This window comes from Olea europaea, chromosome 10, assembly GCF_002742605.1.
Source record: "Olea europaea var. sylvestris chromosome 10, O_europaea_v1, whole genome shotgun sequence".
Taxonomy (NCBI): domain Eukaryota; kingdom Viridiplantae; phylum Streptophyta; class Magnoliopsida; order Lamiales; family Oleaceae; genus Olea; species Olea europaea.
This window is the reverse complement of record NC_036246.1, coordinates 4,910,642-4,924,063: the sequence shown is the minus strand read 5'-3', so window position 1 is coordinate 4,924,063 and position 13,422 is coordinate 4,910,642. Positions and strand designations below refer to the sequence as shown.

At 38.6% G+C, this 13,422-nt stretch overlaps 1 protein-coding gene and 1 pseudogene across 1 annotated transcript; both read left to right on the top strand.

The window, feature by feature from the left end:
* The first annotated feature begins 612 nt into the window (after positions 1-612).
* Positions 613-3,994, top strand: LOC111400193 (annotated as a pseudogene).
* Positions 3,995-4,565: 571 nt separating this feature from the next.
* Positions 4,566-5,120, top strand: LOC111400192. The gene is made up of 2 exons (XM_023027618.1): positions 4,566-4,886; positions 5,091-5,120. Exons 1-2 carry the CDS (start codon positions 4,566-4,568, stop codon positions 5,118-5,120), a joined length of 351 nt encoding a protein of 116 aa, XP_022883386.1.
* The last annotated feature ends 8,302 nt before the right edge of the window (positions 5,121-13,422 follow it).

Below are 13,422 nucleotides of genomic sequence, written 5' to 3'. Positions count from 1 at the left end.
TGGGGGATTTCTTGACTCCTCAAGTGATTCAAAGCCAGACCAGCATAGTGTATCCACCGTTTGGGCAACCTAATTTTCAGTTGAAGACTAATGTGATACAGCTGTTTCAAAATGGACACCAATTTTATGGCAAGGCTGAGGAGAACCCACACACACGTCTCTCGATTTCTGAATATGTGTCAACATTTCAGATACCAAGGGATTTCGGATAACGCCATTAGGTTGAGGCTTTTTCCACATACGCTACGAGACAGAGCACTTGAATGGTTGGATTCACTCCCGGTTGCAAGTATCACTACATGGAATGAGCTGGCACACAAGTTCTGCACAAAGTTCTTCTCCCCAGCCAAGATAGCAAAGCTGAAACATGATATATCAGTATGCAATTAAGGAGAGACTGAATCATTTGATGAAGCCTGGAACAGATTTAAAAACATGCTCCGGAAGTGCCCTCAGCATGGGTTCGATAAAAAGACTCAGATTCGATTCTTCTACACAGGATTACTTCCATACCATAAGAGCATGGTAGATCCAGCATCAGATGGCTCAATATCCACAAGAACAGTTGACGGGGCATTGGAATTATTTGAGCGAATGGCTACCACATCAGCCATGTGGTCTTCTGAGAGAGCGACTCCAAAGAAAACTCTAGGTGTCTATGAGGTGAACGCTTATTCAACAATTTCTGCAAAAATTGATTCTCTGTATCACAAGGTGGAAAGCATATCACAAGCTAAGAAGAGCAATTGTGAGGAATGTGGAGCCGAGCACAAAACATCAGATTGTCCTATACTCATGCAAGGAATTGAGCAAGCAGATTACGCACAATGGGGACAACGCCAGCAGCATAATCAATATGGTGAGACTTTCAATCCCAGCTGAAAGAAACATCCCAACTTCTCGTGGAGCAACCAGAATCAGAATAAGCCGCATGGGCAATTTCAACAACAGGAGAAGAGGCCTCAATTGGAAGATATGATAGGAAAGTTCATGGAGAAGGCTGAAACTACATTTCAAAATCAAAATGCAGCCATCAAAAATTTGGAAACTCGGATGGGGCAGCTAGCCATCGCATTGACTGGCAGAACACCAGGTAACTTACCAAGTAATACAGAAATCAATCCTAAAGAGCAAGCCAAGGCCATTACAACTCGAAGTGGAGTTCAATTACCTGAAATCCATGTCAAGAGACCAGGAGTGATTGGAGAAACATCTTCCTCCGTTGAAGAAGAGACTGTTGTAAAGGAATCAAGTTCAAAGAAAAATTTAGAAGAATCACAAGATAAGGCCAAAGTCACAGTCAACCCCTACGAACCTCCGATTCCCTTTCCACAGTGCTTGAAGAAGCAAAAAGTGGAGCAACAATACAAAAAATTTCTAGAAATCTTCAAAAAGCTCCATATCAACATCCCACTAGCTGATGCACTGTTCTAGATGCCTAGCTACGCGAAATTTCTAAAGGATATCATATCAAATAAACGCAAGCTGGAAGATCATGAGACAGTCATGCTTACTGAGGAATGTAGTGCCAGAATTCAGAATAAACTTCCACCAAAACTAAAAGATCCAGGGAGTTTTACTGTTCCTTGCACAATCGGTGAAGTATATTTTGATAAAGCGTTATGTGATCTCGGTGCAAGTATTAATTTAATGCCTTTGTCTGTTTTCAGGAAACTAGGATTGGAAGAAGCAAAAGCAACCACTGTGACACTTCAGCTGGCTGACAGGTCATTGAGACATCCCGGAGGAATAATTGAAGATGTGCTTATCAAGGTTGAGAAGTTCATATTCCCAGCGGACTTTCTTATCCTGGACAAGGAAGAGGACAAGGACGTTCCATTGATACTTGGCAGACCATTTCTGGCAACAGGGAGAGCATTAATTGATGTTCAAAGAGGTAAGTTGATTTTAAGGTTGGGAGAGGAGTAGATATCATTCAATGTATTCAAGGCAATGAAATTACCAGCAGAATCTGACAGCTGTTATCAAGTCAACATTATTGACAAGGCAGCACAAGAAACATTCTTACTACACAGTCCATCTGATGCCTATGAGGCATGTATTGCACAATCCCAATCAATCCAGTCAGAGTCGTTTGAAGTTGAAACATGTGCAAGATTTTTGGAGACCAACCCACCATACACACGAAAGAGGCACTTTAAGGAACTGGGGATGGGAAACACAAAGCCACTACATTCAGTTCAGCAGCCGCCAGTTTTAGAACTCAAACAACTACCACCACATCTCAGATACGCTTATTTAGGAGAATCAAATACACTTCCAGTAATCATTTCGAACATAGTCAGTGAGATGGAGGAGGAAAAACTGCTCAGGGTACTTAGAGAGAACAAGACGGCGATTGGTTGGACAATAGCTGACATTAAAGGAATCAGTCCTTCCATGTGTATGCATAAAATTTTAATGAAGGAAAATTGCAAGCCTAGCATAGAAAGTCAGAGAAGATTGAACCCAAACATGAAGGAAGTAGTCAGGACAAAGATACTGAAGTTATTGGATGCAGGAATTATCTACCCAATTTCAGATAGTGCATGGATCAGCCCTGTTCAAGTGGTACCGAAAAAAGGGGAATCACAGTGGTGAAAAATGAGAAGAATGAACTAATTCCCACCAGAACAGTTACGGGTTGGAGAGTTTGCATTGAATATCGCAAACTCAATGCAGCTACACGAAAAGATCACTTCCCACTCCCATTTATTGATCAGATATTGGAGAGGTTGGCTAGACATTCACACTGCTGCTTTCTTGATGGATACTCGGGCTATAATCAGATATCTGTCGCACCAGAGGATCAGGAGAAGACCACTTTCACTTGCCCCTACGGTACTTTTGCTTATCGTAGGATGCCTTTTGGTCTTTGCAATGCTTCAGCCACATTTTAGAGGTGCATGATGGAATATTCTCTGATATGATTGAAAGGTTTATTGAGGTTTTCATGGACGACTTCTCAGTATTTGGATCTTCATTTGATGAATGTCTAAACCACTTGAATTTGGTCTTACAGAGATGCAAGGAGACTAACCTGATTTTAAATTGGGAAAAATGTCACTTTATGGTGCAGGAAGGCATTGTACTTGGGCATAGGATATCGGCAAAAGAAATTGAGGTAGACAAGGCAAAAATTCAAGTGATTGAAAAATTACCACCGCCTACATCAGTTAAAGGAGTTAGCAGTTTTTTGGGGCACGCTGGGTTTTATCGGAGGTTTATAAAAGATTTCTCGAAGATCACTAAACCTTTGTGCAATTTGCTAATGAAAGATGCAACCTTTGAGTTCAATGAGGATTGTCTCACAGCCTTCAACACTTTAAAGGAAAAGCTTACGACAGCACCAGTGATTGTAGCACCAGACTGGGAATCACCTTTTGAATTGATGTGTGATGCAAGTGATCACGCTATAGGTGCAGTATTGGGATAGCGGAGGAACAAGATTTTTCATGTGATCTACTATGCAATCAGAACTCTAAATGATGCACAAATAAATTATGCAACCACTGAAAAGGAGCTACTGGCTGTGGTATTTGCATTTGACAAATTCAGGTCATACCTCGTCGGGTCTAAAATCATCGTCTATACTGATCATGCGGCATTGAAATATCTGCTCACAAAGAAGGATGCAAAGCCAAGATTAATTCGTTGGGTGCTGTTGTTGCAAGAATTTGACATTGAGATACGCGACAAAAAGGGCACCGAGAATGTAGTAGCAGATCACCTATCCAGACTAGAATCTGGGAAGACGGAACATTTAGTGAATATAAATGAGATCTTCCCGGATGAACAGATGTTGAGAGTGGATGAAGCACATTGGTACGCAGATATTGTCAATTACTTGGCCAATTCCATTCCACCGCCTGACTGCTCCAGTCACCAAAGAAAAAAATTCTTCGCCGAGTTAAAATACTATTTCTGGGAGGATCCAATTCTCTATAGACGAGGAGCTGATCAGATAGTGAGGAGGTGCGAAGGACACATTTGAGTTTGTTAAGAGGTGTGACAGATGTCAACGCACTGGGAATATCTCGAGGAGAAATGAAATGCCACTGAACAATATTTTGGAAGTGGAGATATTTGATATTTGAGGAATTGATTTCATGGGACATTTCCCCCCTTCGTTCTCAAACCAGTATATCTTGGTGGCAGTGGATTACGTCTCAAAATATGTGGAAGCAGTTGCATTGCCAACAAATGACTCAAAGACAGTAATTGGATTCTTGAAGAAATATATTTTCACCCGATATGGTACACCGCGGGTTATAATCAGCGATGGGGGCAAGCATTTCTGTAATCGCCAGTTTGAGCAGCTGTTGAACAAATATGGCGTTAAACACCGCGTTGCTACTCCATATCATCCACAAACCAGCGGGCAAGTTGAAGTATCTAATCGGCAACTGAAGAGAATACTAGAAGTCACTGTGAATTCATCTAGAAAGGATTGGTCTAAAAAGCTGGACGATGCATTATGGGCTTACAGAACAGCATTCAAGACCCCGATCGGCATGTCTCCATACCGCCTAGTCTTTGGGAAAGCATGTCATCTGCCATTAGAAATGGAGCACCGGGCATATTGGGCTATGAAACAGTTAAATATGGACTTGAATGCCACCGGTGAAAAGCGTCTACTGCAACTGAATGAATTGCTTGAATTTAGAATGGAAGCTTATGAAAATGCAAAACTATACAAGGAGCGAACCAAGAAGTGGCACGATATGCACATTCAGAGGCGAGTATTCGAAGTGGGGCAGCAAGTACTACTGTATAACTCGAGACTCAAGCTATTCCCAGGAAAACTACGATCATGGTGGTCGAGTCCCTACACAGTTACAAAAGTTCTACCATATGAGGCTATACAAGTGAGCAATGAGAATAAGGTACCTTCACTGTTAATGAGCAAAGGTTGAAACACTACTGGGGCGGTGACTTCTCTAACCAAAAGCCAACCGTTCAACTCGAGATGCCAGAATGAAGCAGCCGCAGAAAAGTCGAGCTATCGACTATAACTTAGCGCTGGGTGGGAGGCAACCCACTGTATCCTTTTTATCTGTTTATTTACTTTATTATGTTTTCTGCATTAGATTAGGAAGTTTATTTTCAAATTCATTTAGTATTCTGTTATGTGGTCATCGATCATCTAGACATGTTAAAAGAGTCCAAGCACTGTTCACACGAGTCCTTAAGTATCACACACGAGTTCGGGTTGATTTGAGTTTTTTGGGTAGTTCAATGTGAAATTCACGCATTTCGAGGCAAATTGTGTTTTCAAAATTTCACATGTCAATGTTTTAAAAGTATGTCTTTGAAAAATTGAGGACGTTAAAAGCTGGGTCCTTTAAAAAAAAATTTAGACAAAAATGGCATTTTTTTATTATTTATTTTATTGTATTTCTTTAAAAAAAATGTCTATACGACCGCATAAACACCTACCGAAACCAAAAATCAAAAAAACATTACACCTATGCGACCGCATAGATTTTAACTATGCGGCCGCATAGCGCCCGAATCACTTCTTTTATTTTCAAATCAATTTCTTCCCAAATCCTCTCTCGCCCAAATTCTTCTTAGATCCGATTTCTACACTTGATTACATTTCATTCACCTACACTACACAAGGATCTCGAGGTTAGAGTTGCACATCATCTTGAAGGTATTACTTTTGACTATCTCCTCCATTGTGCTCGTTTGTTTAAGTCATTTTCGAATTGATTTTCTGCATTTTGGGGTGTTGATGGTGGATGGAGTGAATTATTTGCACTTCAATTGTGTTACGGGGTAATTCGAATTTTGAGTTATTGGGTTTTATATGGATTTCTAAAGAATGCATGCTAGGTGTTTGATAAATTGCCACATTGATAATTTTTGGGTAATTTGGTACATGTTGCATTAAATTCATTTGATTGATGAATGTGAATGAGATTGGTGATTGATTTTTGAATGGGGAACCATGTGACATAGTAAAGTTTTGGCAAACATATGAAGGTTTTATAATACCCACAACATGTCCGATAAAATGCTCATTTTAGTAATCTAATACAATTATGAACATCTAGCATGGCATATGACTATTAGATGAATAGAATAACTCGTTGTGACGTATTACCAACCAATTTGACTTAGACAACATCAACACACACAATATAGCTAAGTCATTGCATGCCCACAGCACCCTCCGTCCCTTATTTTACACTACTATTTGACACACCAAACGAACTCCGATTGAGCTGAAATTTGGGTATGTGCTAGACCTCATTGCATATTTCCATATGCCCGGAGGTTGCCTGGAACAATCTTGATAATTCTCAATGGTGCCCGAGGCCGAAGGTGTACACTCAATCATGACTCCAACCCTTTCACTATGAGCATATTCACCCAAATTTTCTTATGTTTTCATATGGACTATACATTTATACTACTCTAATCATCATACATTGTCCATTACACACCGTGGTAGTATACATGCTTGTTGAAACAAGTTTGGGGGATTTGTGATTTACGTGCTTTTCATTTCATGCGATTTCTCGCTGTACAACAAGATGTCTAATGCTAGTTATTTTCCAACTTTGCAGGATGCCACCAAAATGAACTTCAAAAGGAAAGGAGAAGGTTGGCTCGTCATCCGGCACAGCACGCACTCGAGTGCCTGAAGGAGGGATACAATGATTCTTGACTTCCGAGGCAGCAGCCAGATATGAAAACATAGTGAGTCGATGGACAATGACACCAGAGCGGGCTGTTAAATTGGAAGACTTTCATGATTTCGAGCTGACCACTTTGGTGCATAACTGTGAATGGGATAAAATAGTGGAGCAGCCACATCGGAGTTATGAATTGTTGGTAGGGGAATTTTACGCCAACTTCAATACAGAAATTGACACACCAGGGTCCGACCACCTGCATCAGACTTGGGTCAAGGGAAAATGGATCACATTCTCACCCGAGGTTATTCAAGACTACTACCAGCTCACGTGGAAAAACATAACCCCTATACCAAGTGACTTCAATTGGCATGAAGTGGCGGAGATCTTATTGGGGCGACAAAATGCATGGCCATTCCCCACCACCGAGTGGCACCAGATTGAGCTGACACCATCTATAGCCATCCTGTAGCTGTTTATGTGCAACAACATTGAGCTGACCTCTCACAAGACCACATTCACAGATCCCACAGTTAGATTCCTTTATCACTTGGTGCGAGGTAATAAGGTTGATCTTGCCGCTCGTTGCTATAATTAGATACATCATGTGGGTACCTTGGGAGATAGGCACAGCTCAATGATCTTTCCAAGCCTCATCTCCGGAATTTGCATAGCTACTGGTATAAACATTGTATCCAGGGAAGTGGTTGCCAAACCCAGCCCCACCATAAAGCGCAGTACATTGAAGGCTCAAGACAGAGCCAGGATAAATGACTGTGAAAAGCAAGAAATTGAAAGACGCAGACAGCAGGAAGAGCAAGGTCACGTGCAAGCAGAGCAAGAGATGCCTCAAGCTCCTCCACCACAGGCTGAGTTAAATACACAGCTGTGGCGCCAGATTTTCACCACCACCACGGGGACCAGCCGAGACGTACAGAGTCTCCAGCAGGCTATGGGGACTTTGACGACTGAGATGTATACAGCCCACCATGACATCCGCATTTCCACTGATATGTCACGTGCTGCTCGCCAGGATGCCCAGGCAGCTAGGAGGGAGATGGACACTATGAACAATCGACTCAGTGTGTATGTGGGCAGGGTGGATGGTATCCAGATGAGGGTAAATGAAACTTGGGAGCGTCTGGGCCGTTTGGAGACACGTGTTGAGGGAATCCATGATGAAATGACACAGCAGTCAGCACTGATGAGAGAGATCTTGGCGCGCCTACCTCCACCTCCAGCTGATGATACTGCAGGATCTAGCTTCCCATCGCAGCCCCCGTATTGATCAGGGGAGTATCGTTTGCCTCAGTTGTATTCATTTTCCTTAAATTCTACCATCTAAACTTAATTTTCGCATTGAGGACAATGTCTTTTATAAGTTTGAGGGATGGTGGCATAATTTGAAAAAGACATTCGGCATGTAATTAATTGCATTTCCACAATCCAGATTTAATTTGACTAATTGTTGCATAAGGCATGCTTGTGAGTGAATATTGATTATGCTTATGTATGCTTGTGTGAGCCTAATCGCCTTGCCGGCTATGATGTTACTATTGGATTGGTATATTTCAAAACTTTGGAGTCGGTGTTAATTAGGCCAACTAATACTTGTTGATATAATACTTGACATTCTATATGCACGTACGTCATTCATGTTTTACATGTTAGGTAAGTGATTGGAGTTTTGAGCATAAAGTAGAAAATAATTATAATCCTCTATTGAATTAACCCGTAAACTAGCTTAAGACAGTTTGGTGATAGTTGAGCTATTATAGGAGAACATTGAGCTAAGTGAGGCTCCATGCATGAATTATTGTGTAGATTGCCTAGACCAGTGGGATGAAGAGTACGTGAAAATCTTAAATTGAGGGTTGGTTTTGGATATCAGATGTCTAGAAAAATAAGGGCATAAACTTAATTTGTGAGAATAAGACACTTCTTTTTCAACCTTTATGACTCGAGCAAATAAGCCTGTAAAGATATTTCAAAATCTGGTGCCCTAAGGTCAACTGATCTGGGAGTCACCGGCCTAAAGCTCGATGCATGGGTCATATAGAAAGCAAGAGGTAAAGAGGTTAATAAAAGTGTCATCTGATCGAGCCTTTATAATTCAGGTGAATAAGCCTGCAAGAGTTTAAAAACCTGGTGCCCTAAAATCAACTGGTTTGGGAGTCACCGGCCTAAAACTCGTCATATGGGTTTATAGAAAGCAAATGAGAAGATGATAAAAAAAAATCAGAAAACCAGAGAAAAGTGAGAAAAACAAAAAGAGACAATAACAAGAAGAAAAGCCCTTGGACAATTGGTGGAAGAAACTATACCTTTGAGGCGAGGCAAGTAACCGAGTTTAATCTAGAGTGTCGAAGCAATCAAAACTAGGAGAGCCTCCATTTGTTGACATGTGAACTTGTGATAGTGAAATTAATCCAAACTACAAGAGGGTGAGAACTATAGCTAGGTAAACTCATAATTTTTAAACACAACTCCGAGATAATTGAGTAAAAAGAATAAGTTTGGGGGGTTGTGTATTTCTCGAGCAAGTAAGGAGATATTTGACCACTTAGATGTCGGGACTCAAACTCATCATGAACTTGATATGTTAGCATGAATCCACACACACACGTCAAGTATGCACTTAACAGGTAAAGGTTGATGTCATTTTGCACTGATAAATTTCATAAAATCAATTACTTAGTCCAATCCTGAGCCAAGACAAGGTATTAAGCCATGTTTGTTCAGAATTATATCACTATCTTGTTTGAGGACAAACAATAGTTCAAATTTGGGGGGTTTGATAAGTGTGTTTTTGCACACTTATTTACATCACAAACATGACTTAAATACAATTAAAATGATTGAATTATTACTTAACTTTGTCAAATTCATGCAATGTAGGTAATTCTATGAAAATAGTGGAATTCAGGAGAAAAGAGCCAAAAAAAGGACCAAATTGAAGCAAAATGAAAATTCAGGGACCAAATTGCAATTATCTGAAAGTTGACCCGATGAACGCATCAAGCAATTGATCAAGCCAAGCACCAATTGGAAGTTATAATGGAATATTGGAGCAACTAGGAACAAGAGAGGAGGTCAAGGAGTGAAGAAATGAAGCTTGAGAATCAAAATGACTCAAATTAGAAGTTAGCTCTACTATGCGGTCGCATAGTATAAAACCTATGCGGTCGCGAGTGACCCTCCAGGGATCAAAAACGTCATTTTTCTTATGCCTATGCGGTCGCATAGGTATAATTTTTCCCCGATTTTTGCAGTTTCCTTATATGATTGCAACTCCTTCGGTAACCTAATTTGAACGGGTTTAAATAGCAAATAAACATCCAAAAGCCGCACGACCGAATTGGGAGGCAAAAACATTCATCTTGGAGAGGATTTGAAGGCAAGAACAAGAATTGATGTGAAGATTTACAAGATTTCTTCAAGTTTTGATAACCCGATGATGTATTTTATTTACAACTTATTAGATTTCGTTATTTTTATCATGATAGGCTAGATTTCTACAACTAGGTGATCGATGAACCATGTAATTATTATTAAACTTGTTATTTCATGATTTTGAATTATTAGTTCAATGGGATATTTAAATGGATTATATTGCTTTATTTATTTCCACAATTAATGTGCACTTAATTTGTGTGAATTTTGGTGGTTTAATTCTGAATTTGAGAAAATTAGATTAAACTCGACATATATAATTCATCATAGGGTTCGATAGGGGATAGAAATATACCCCTATGCCCTATGTAAATCTTTAATTGCTCACAAAAAGATTACATGCGTTCTTGTATAATTGCATCCGTCATAGAGATATAGGCTGATGATTTATGAGAATAGGTTCAATACATCTCGAGAGAGAGTATTGAATAGATTTAGGAGCATTGATTTATCAAATTCTTATTGAATTATCAAAATTGTGAAATTAGGGTTTAATTAGTAATTATGTGGGGATTCGTGATCCTAGTGCATTTGTTTTACATAGATTTTCATAAATTGACAATACATTTCATTTATTTTTATAACATTTCGTAATTGAGTCATTCGTTAAGTGAATTTAAGTAATTAGGGTTTGATTTGAAATTAGGGTTTTTCAATTTGGGGATTTCCCTCAAATTAGGGTTTGATTTGAAATTAGGATTTTCCAATTTAGGGATTTCTCCCAAAATTAGGGCTTAAATTCTAAAATTCATCTGGAATCAATTAGTTTTGGTTAAGGCTAAAATAAATAAAATTGAACTACTCTTTCTCTGTGGGACGATATTCGGACTTCTAAAGTCCACTTTATTACTTGTCACGACCCGTACACTTGCGGTAATTTAAATCGAAAGAAATATTTCGCGAACAGTGGTCTAAGGCACTTTGAATTGAGCCAGATTAATTGAGCTGCCAGGGAGTATGTTGTGGTCGGCCAAGCCACTTTGTATTGAGCTTAAATAAGAGAGCTGCTTGGAAGTCGGTGGGTTTTCATATGGGAACTTTTAATCTTCTAAAAAAGATAAGCATCCTTTTTCATTTCTCTTTCTAATACTCACCTAAGGCTTCGCTTTTTCCTCTTTCTTTCCAAATTTGAAAGTTTTAAAAATCTATGAAGAATTGAGTACAAATTTTGGGAATACGTTTTCTTTTCTGGCTAAGCTTCAAATTCAGTACAATTTGTGGGAAAAAACATTGCCATTAACAACAATTTATAAAAAGAGCACTTATGACACATAATCAAGACAGAAAAATATGAAGGACATCATATTCCTATAAGCATCATCTGTGCTAAGTATATTTTCAGGTTCTCCCAAACATTATATTGTCTTTTGCATATCAATCGACACTCCCAAGAACAAATTTTGCACTAACTACAATGAAATCATACTTTCACTAAATCTTTTAGTGAAGCCATTCAAAAGCCCAAAGAAATTGGTCCCAAAGGCTTCGCTTTTCCCTCTTTCTTTCCAGATTTGAAAGTAGTTCTAAAAATCTATGAAGAATTGAGTACAAATTTTGGGAAGCTGTTTTCTTTTCTGGTAAGCCTCAAATTCAGTACAATTTGTGTGAAAAATCATTGCCATTAACAACAATATATATGATATGATTAGGGACGGAGTCCAAGACAATTTGGAGCTGCTTGTTGGAAGAAGCCGAGTTTGGCCAGAATCTAGAGTCCCAATTTGCTTATAATCCTTCATTTTTGGTAGTTTTTATATTATTAGGACTTTAAAATTCCGTTTTATCATTATTTCCTAGATTTAGTATAAATAGTAATTTTCATTCCATTTTAACATGAGAACTTTGACATTATGAAATATTGAATGGAGAATTTTCTCTCTCGAGGCGTGATGCTTCAAAATACCGAACTTATCAAGATCTAGCATCTTGTGGCGTTCAAACATATCTGGGTGTGAACTCAAATAATTGTTGTAATCAAAAAGTCAGCATATCTAAGTGATTGTGGCAGTTGTTTTGTTCATGATTATTGAGTCAAATCCACAAATTCCAAGTGAGATTCGTAAGCCATGTGATTAGGAAGTCGTAGATTTAAGATATCTAAGATTGCCTAGTTCATTATTTGGGGATTAAATCCAAAACCAGCTATTATTGGCGTTTTTGGGAACTGTGGCAATCTAGTTGTGGATTCGTGAGTGTGTGTTGCTCACGGGTTCGCATCAGTTGGTATCAAAACTTAGGCTCCAAAATCGAAGGTTATATCTTTTCCTTTTTTTGTTGAGTCAGTTTTCTTTTTTTTTTTTTTTTTTTTTTTTTTTTTTTTTCTTGAATTCATAATTTTTTTATTTTTTAAAAAAAAATATGTTGTTCATGCAATCAGTAATTTTATAGTCTTTGATCCATAAAAATTCCAAAAAAATTTCAAAAGTTGTTCTTGGATTCAATTTGCGTCCAAATCCACTTTCGCTTGTTTCATCAGAGTCGTAGTTAAATTTTCTATTGAAAGAGTCCAAAAAAAAAATTTTTACTATTCACAATCACTATTCATCAGAACAATGTCAAACAAATAAATTCAAGTTCTTATTATTTTCGTCAAAAAAAGATTGTTATTGTGTCAAATTCCAATTCAATAACCACTTTCTTGAATTCATATTAACATCCCAAGTTGTTCACTCCAGTCAGTCAAAAATTCAAGACCACTTCTTGAATTTTTATAATTCGTTCCAAAGTTTCTATCCAATTCTTTGAGTCTTAAAAAAAATTCCTGAGTCTCACCCACAACCCAATTGAAAATCAATCAATATGTTTGAAAAGATGATGCTGCGACTTGAGAAAATGTTGGTGGATATGGAAAATAGATTGAGAACTAAGTTAGACAGACTGGATGTGAAATTGAAAAAAATTTGTAGGGATGAATGTGATGCTGTGTTCGATGTGAGGAGACGGGAGCCTAGTACAAAAATTTGTGATGCATATGACAAATGTAGTAGAGGGGATGCACTGGTTGATGTTGATTTGCGGGGAATGAAAAATAGAGGCAATAGGCATGGAGAACATGATATAAATTGTGTTGGATACGGTGTTGGTAGGAATATGGTAAATAACAAAATTTCAATCCCGCAATTTAAGGGTAGGAAGGATCCCGAAGCGTACTTTGCATAGGAAGAAAAAGTTAAATTAGTGTTTGGATGTCATGATTATTCCGGAGAGAGAATTGAGGTTAGTTGTGAGACAATTTGTGGATTATGCTGTAATTTGGTGGGATGAGTTGATGACATCTAGGCGAAGGAATGGTGAGAAGCCGATTGAAACTTGGGATGAGTTG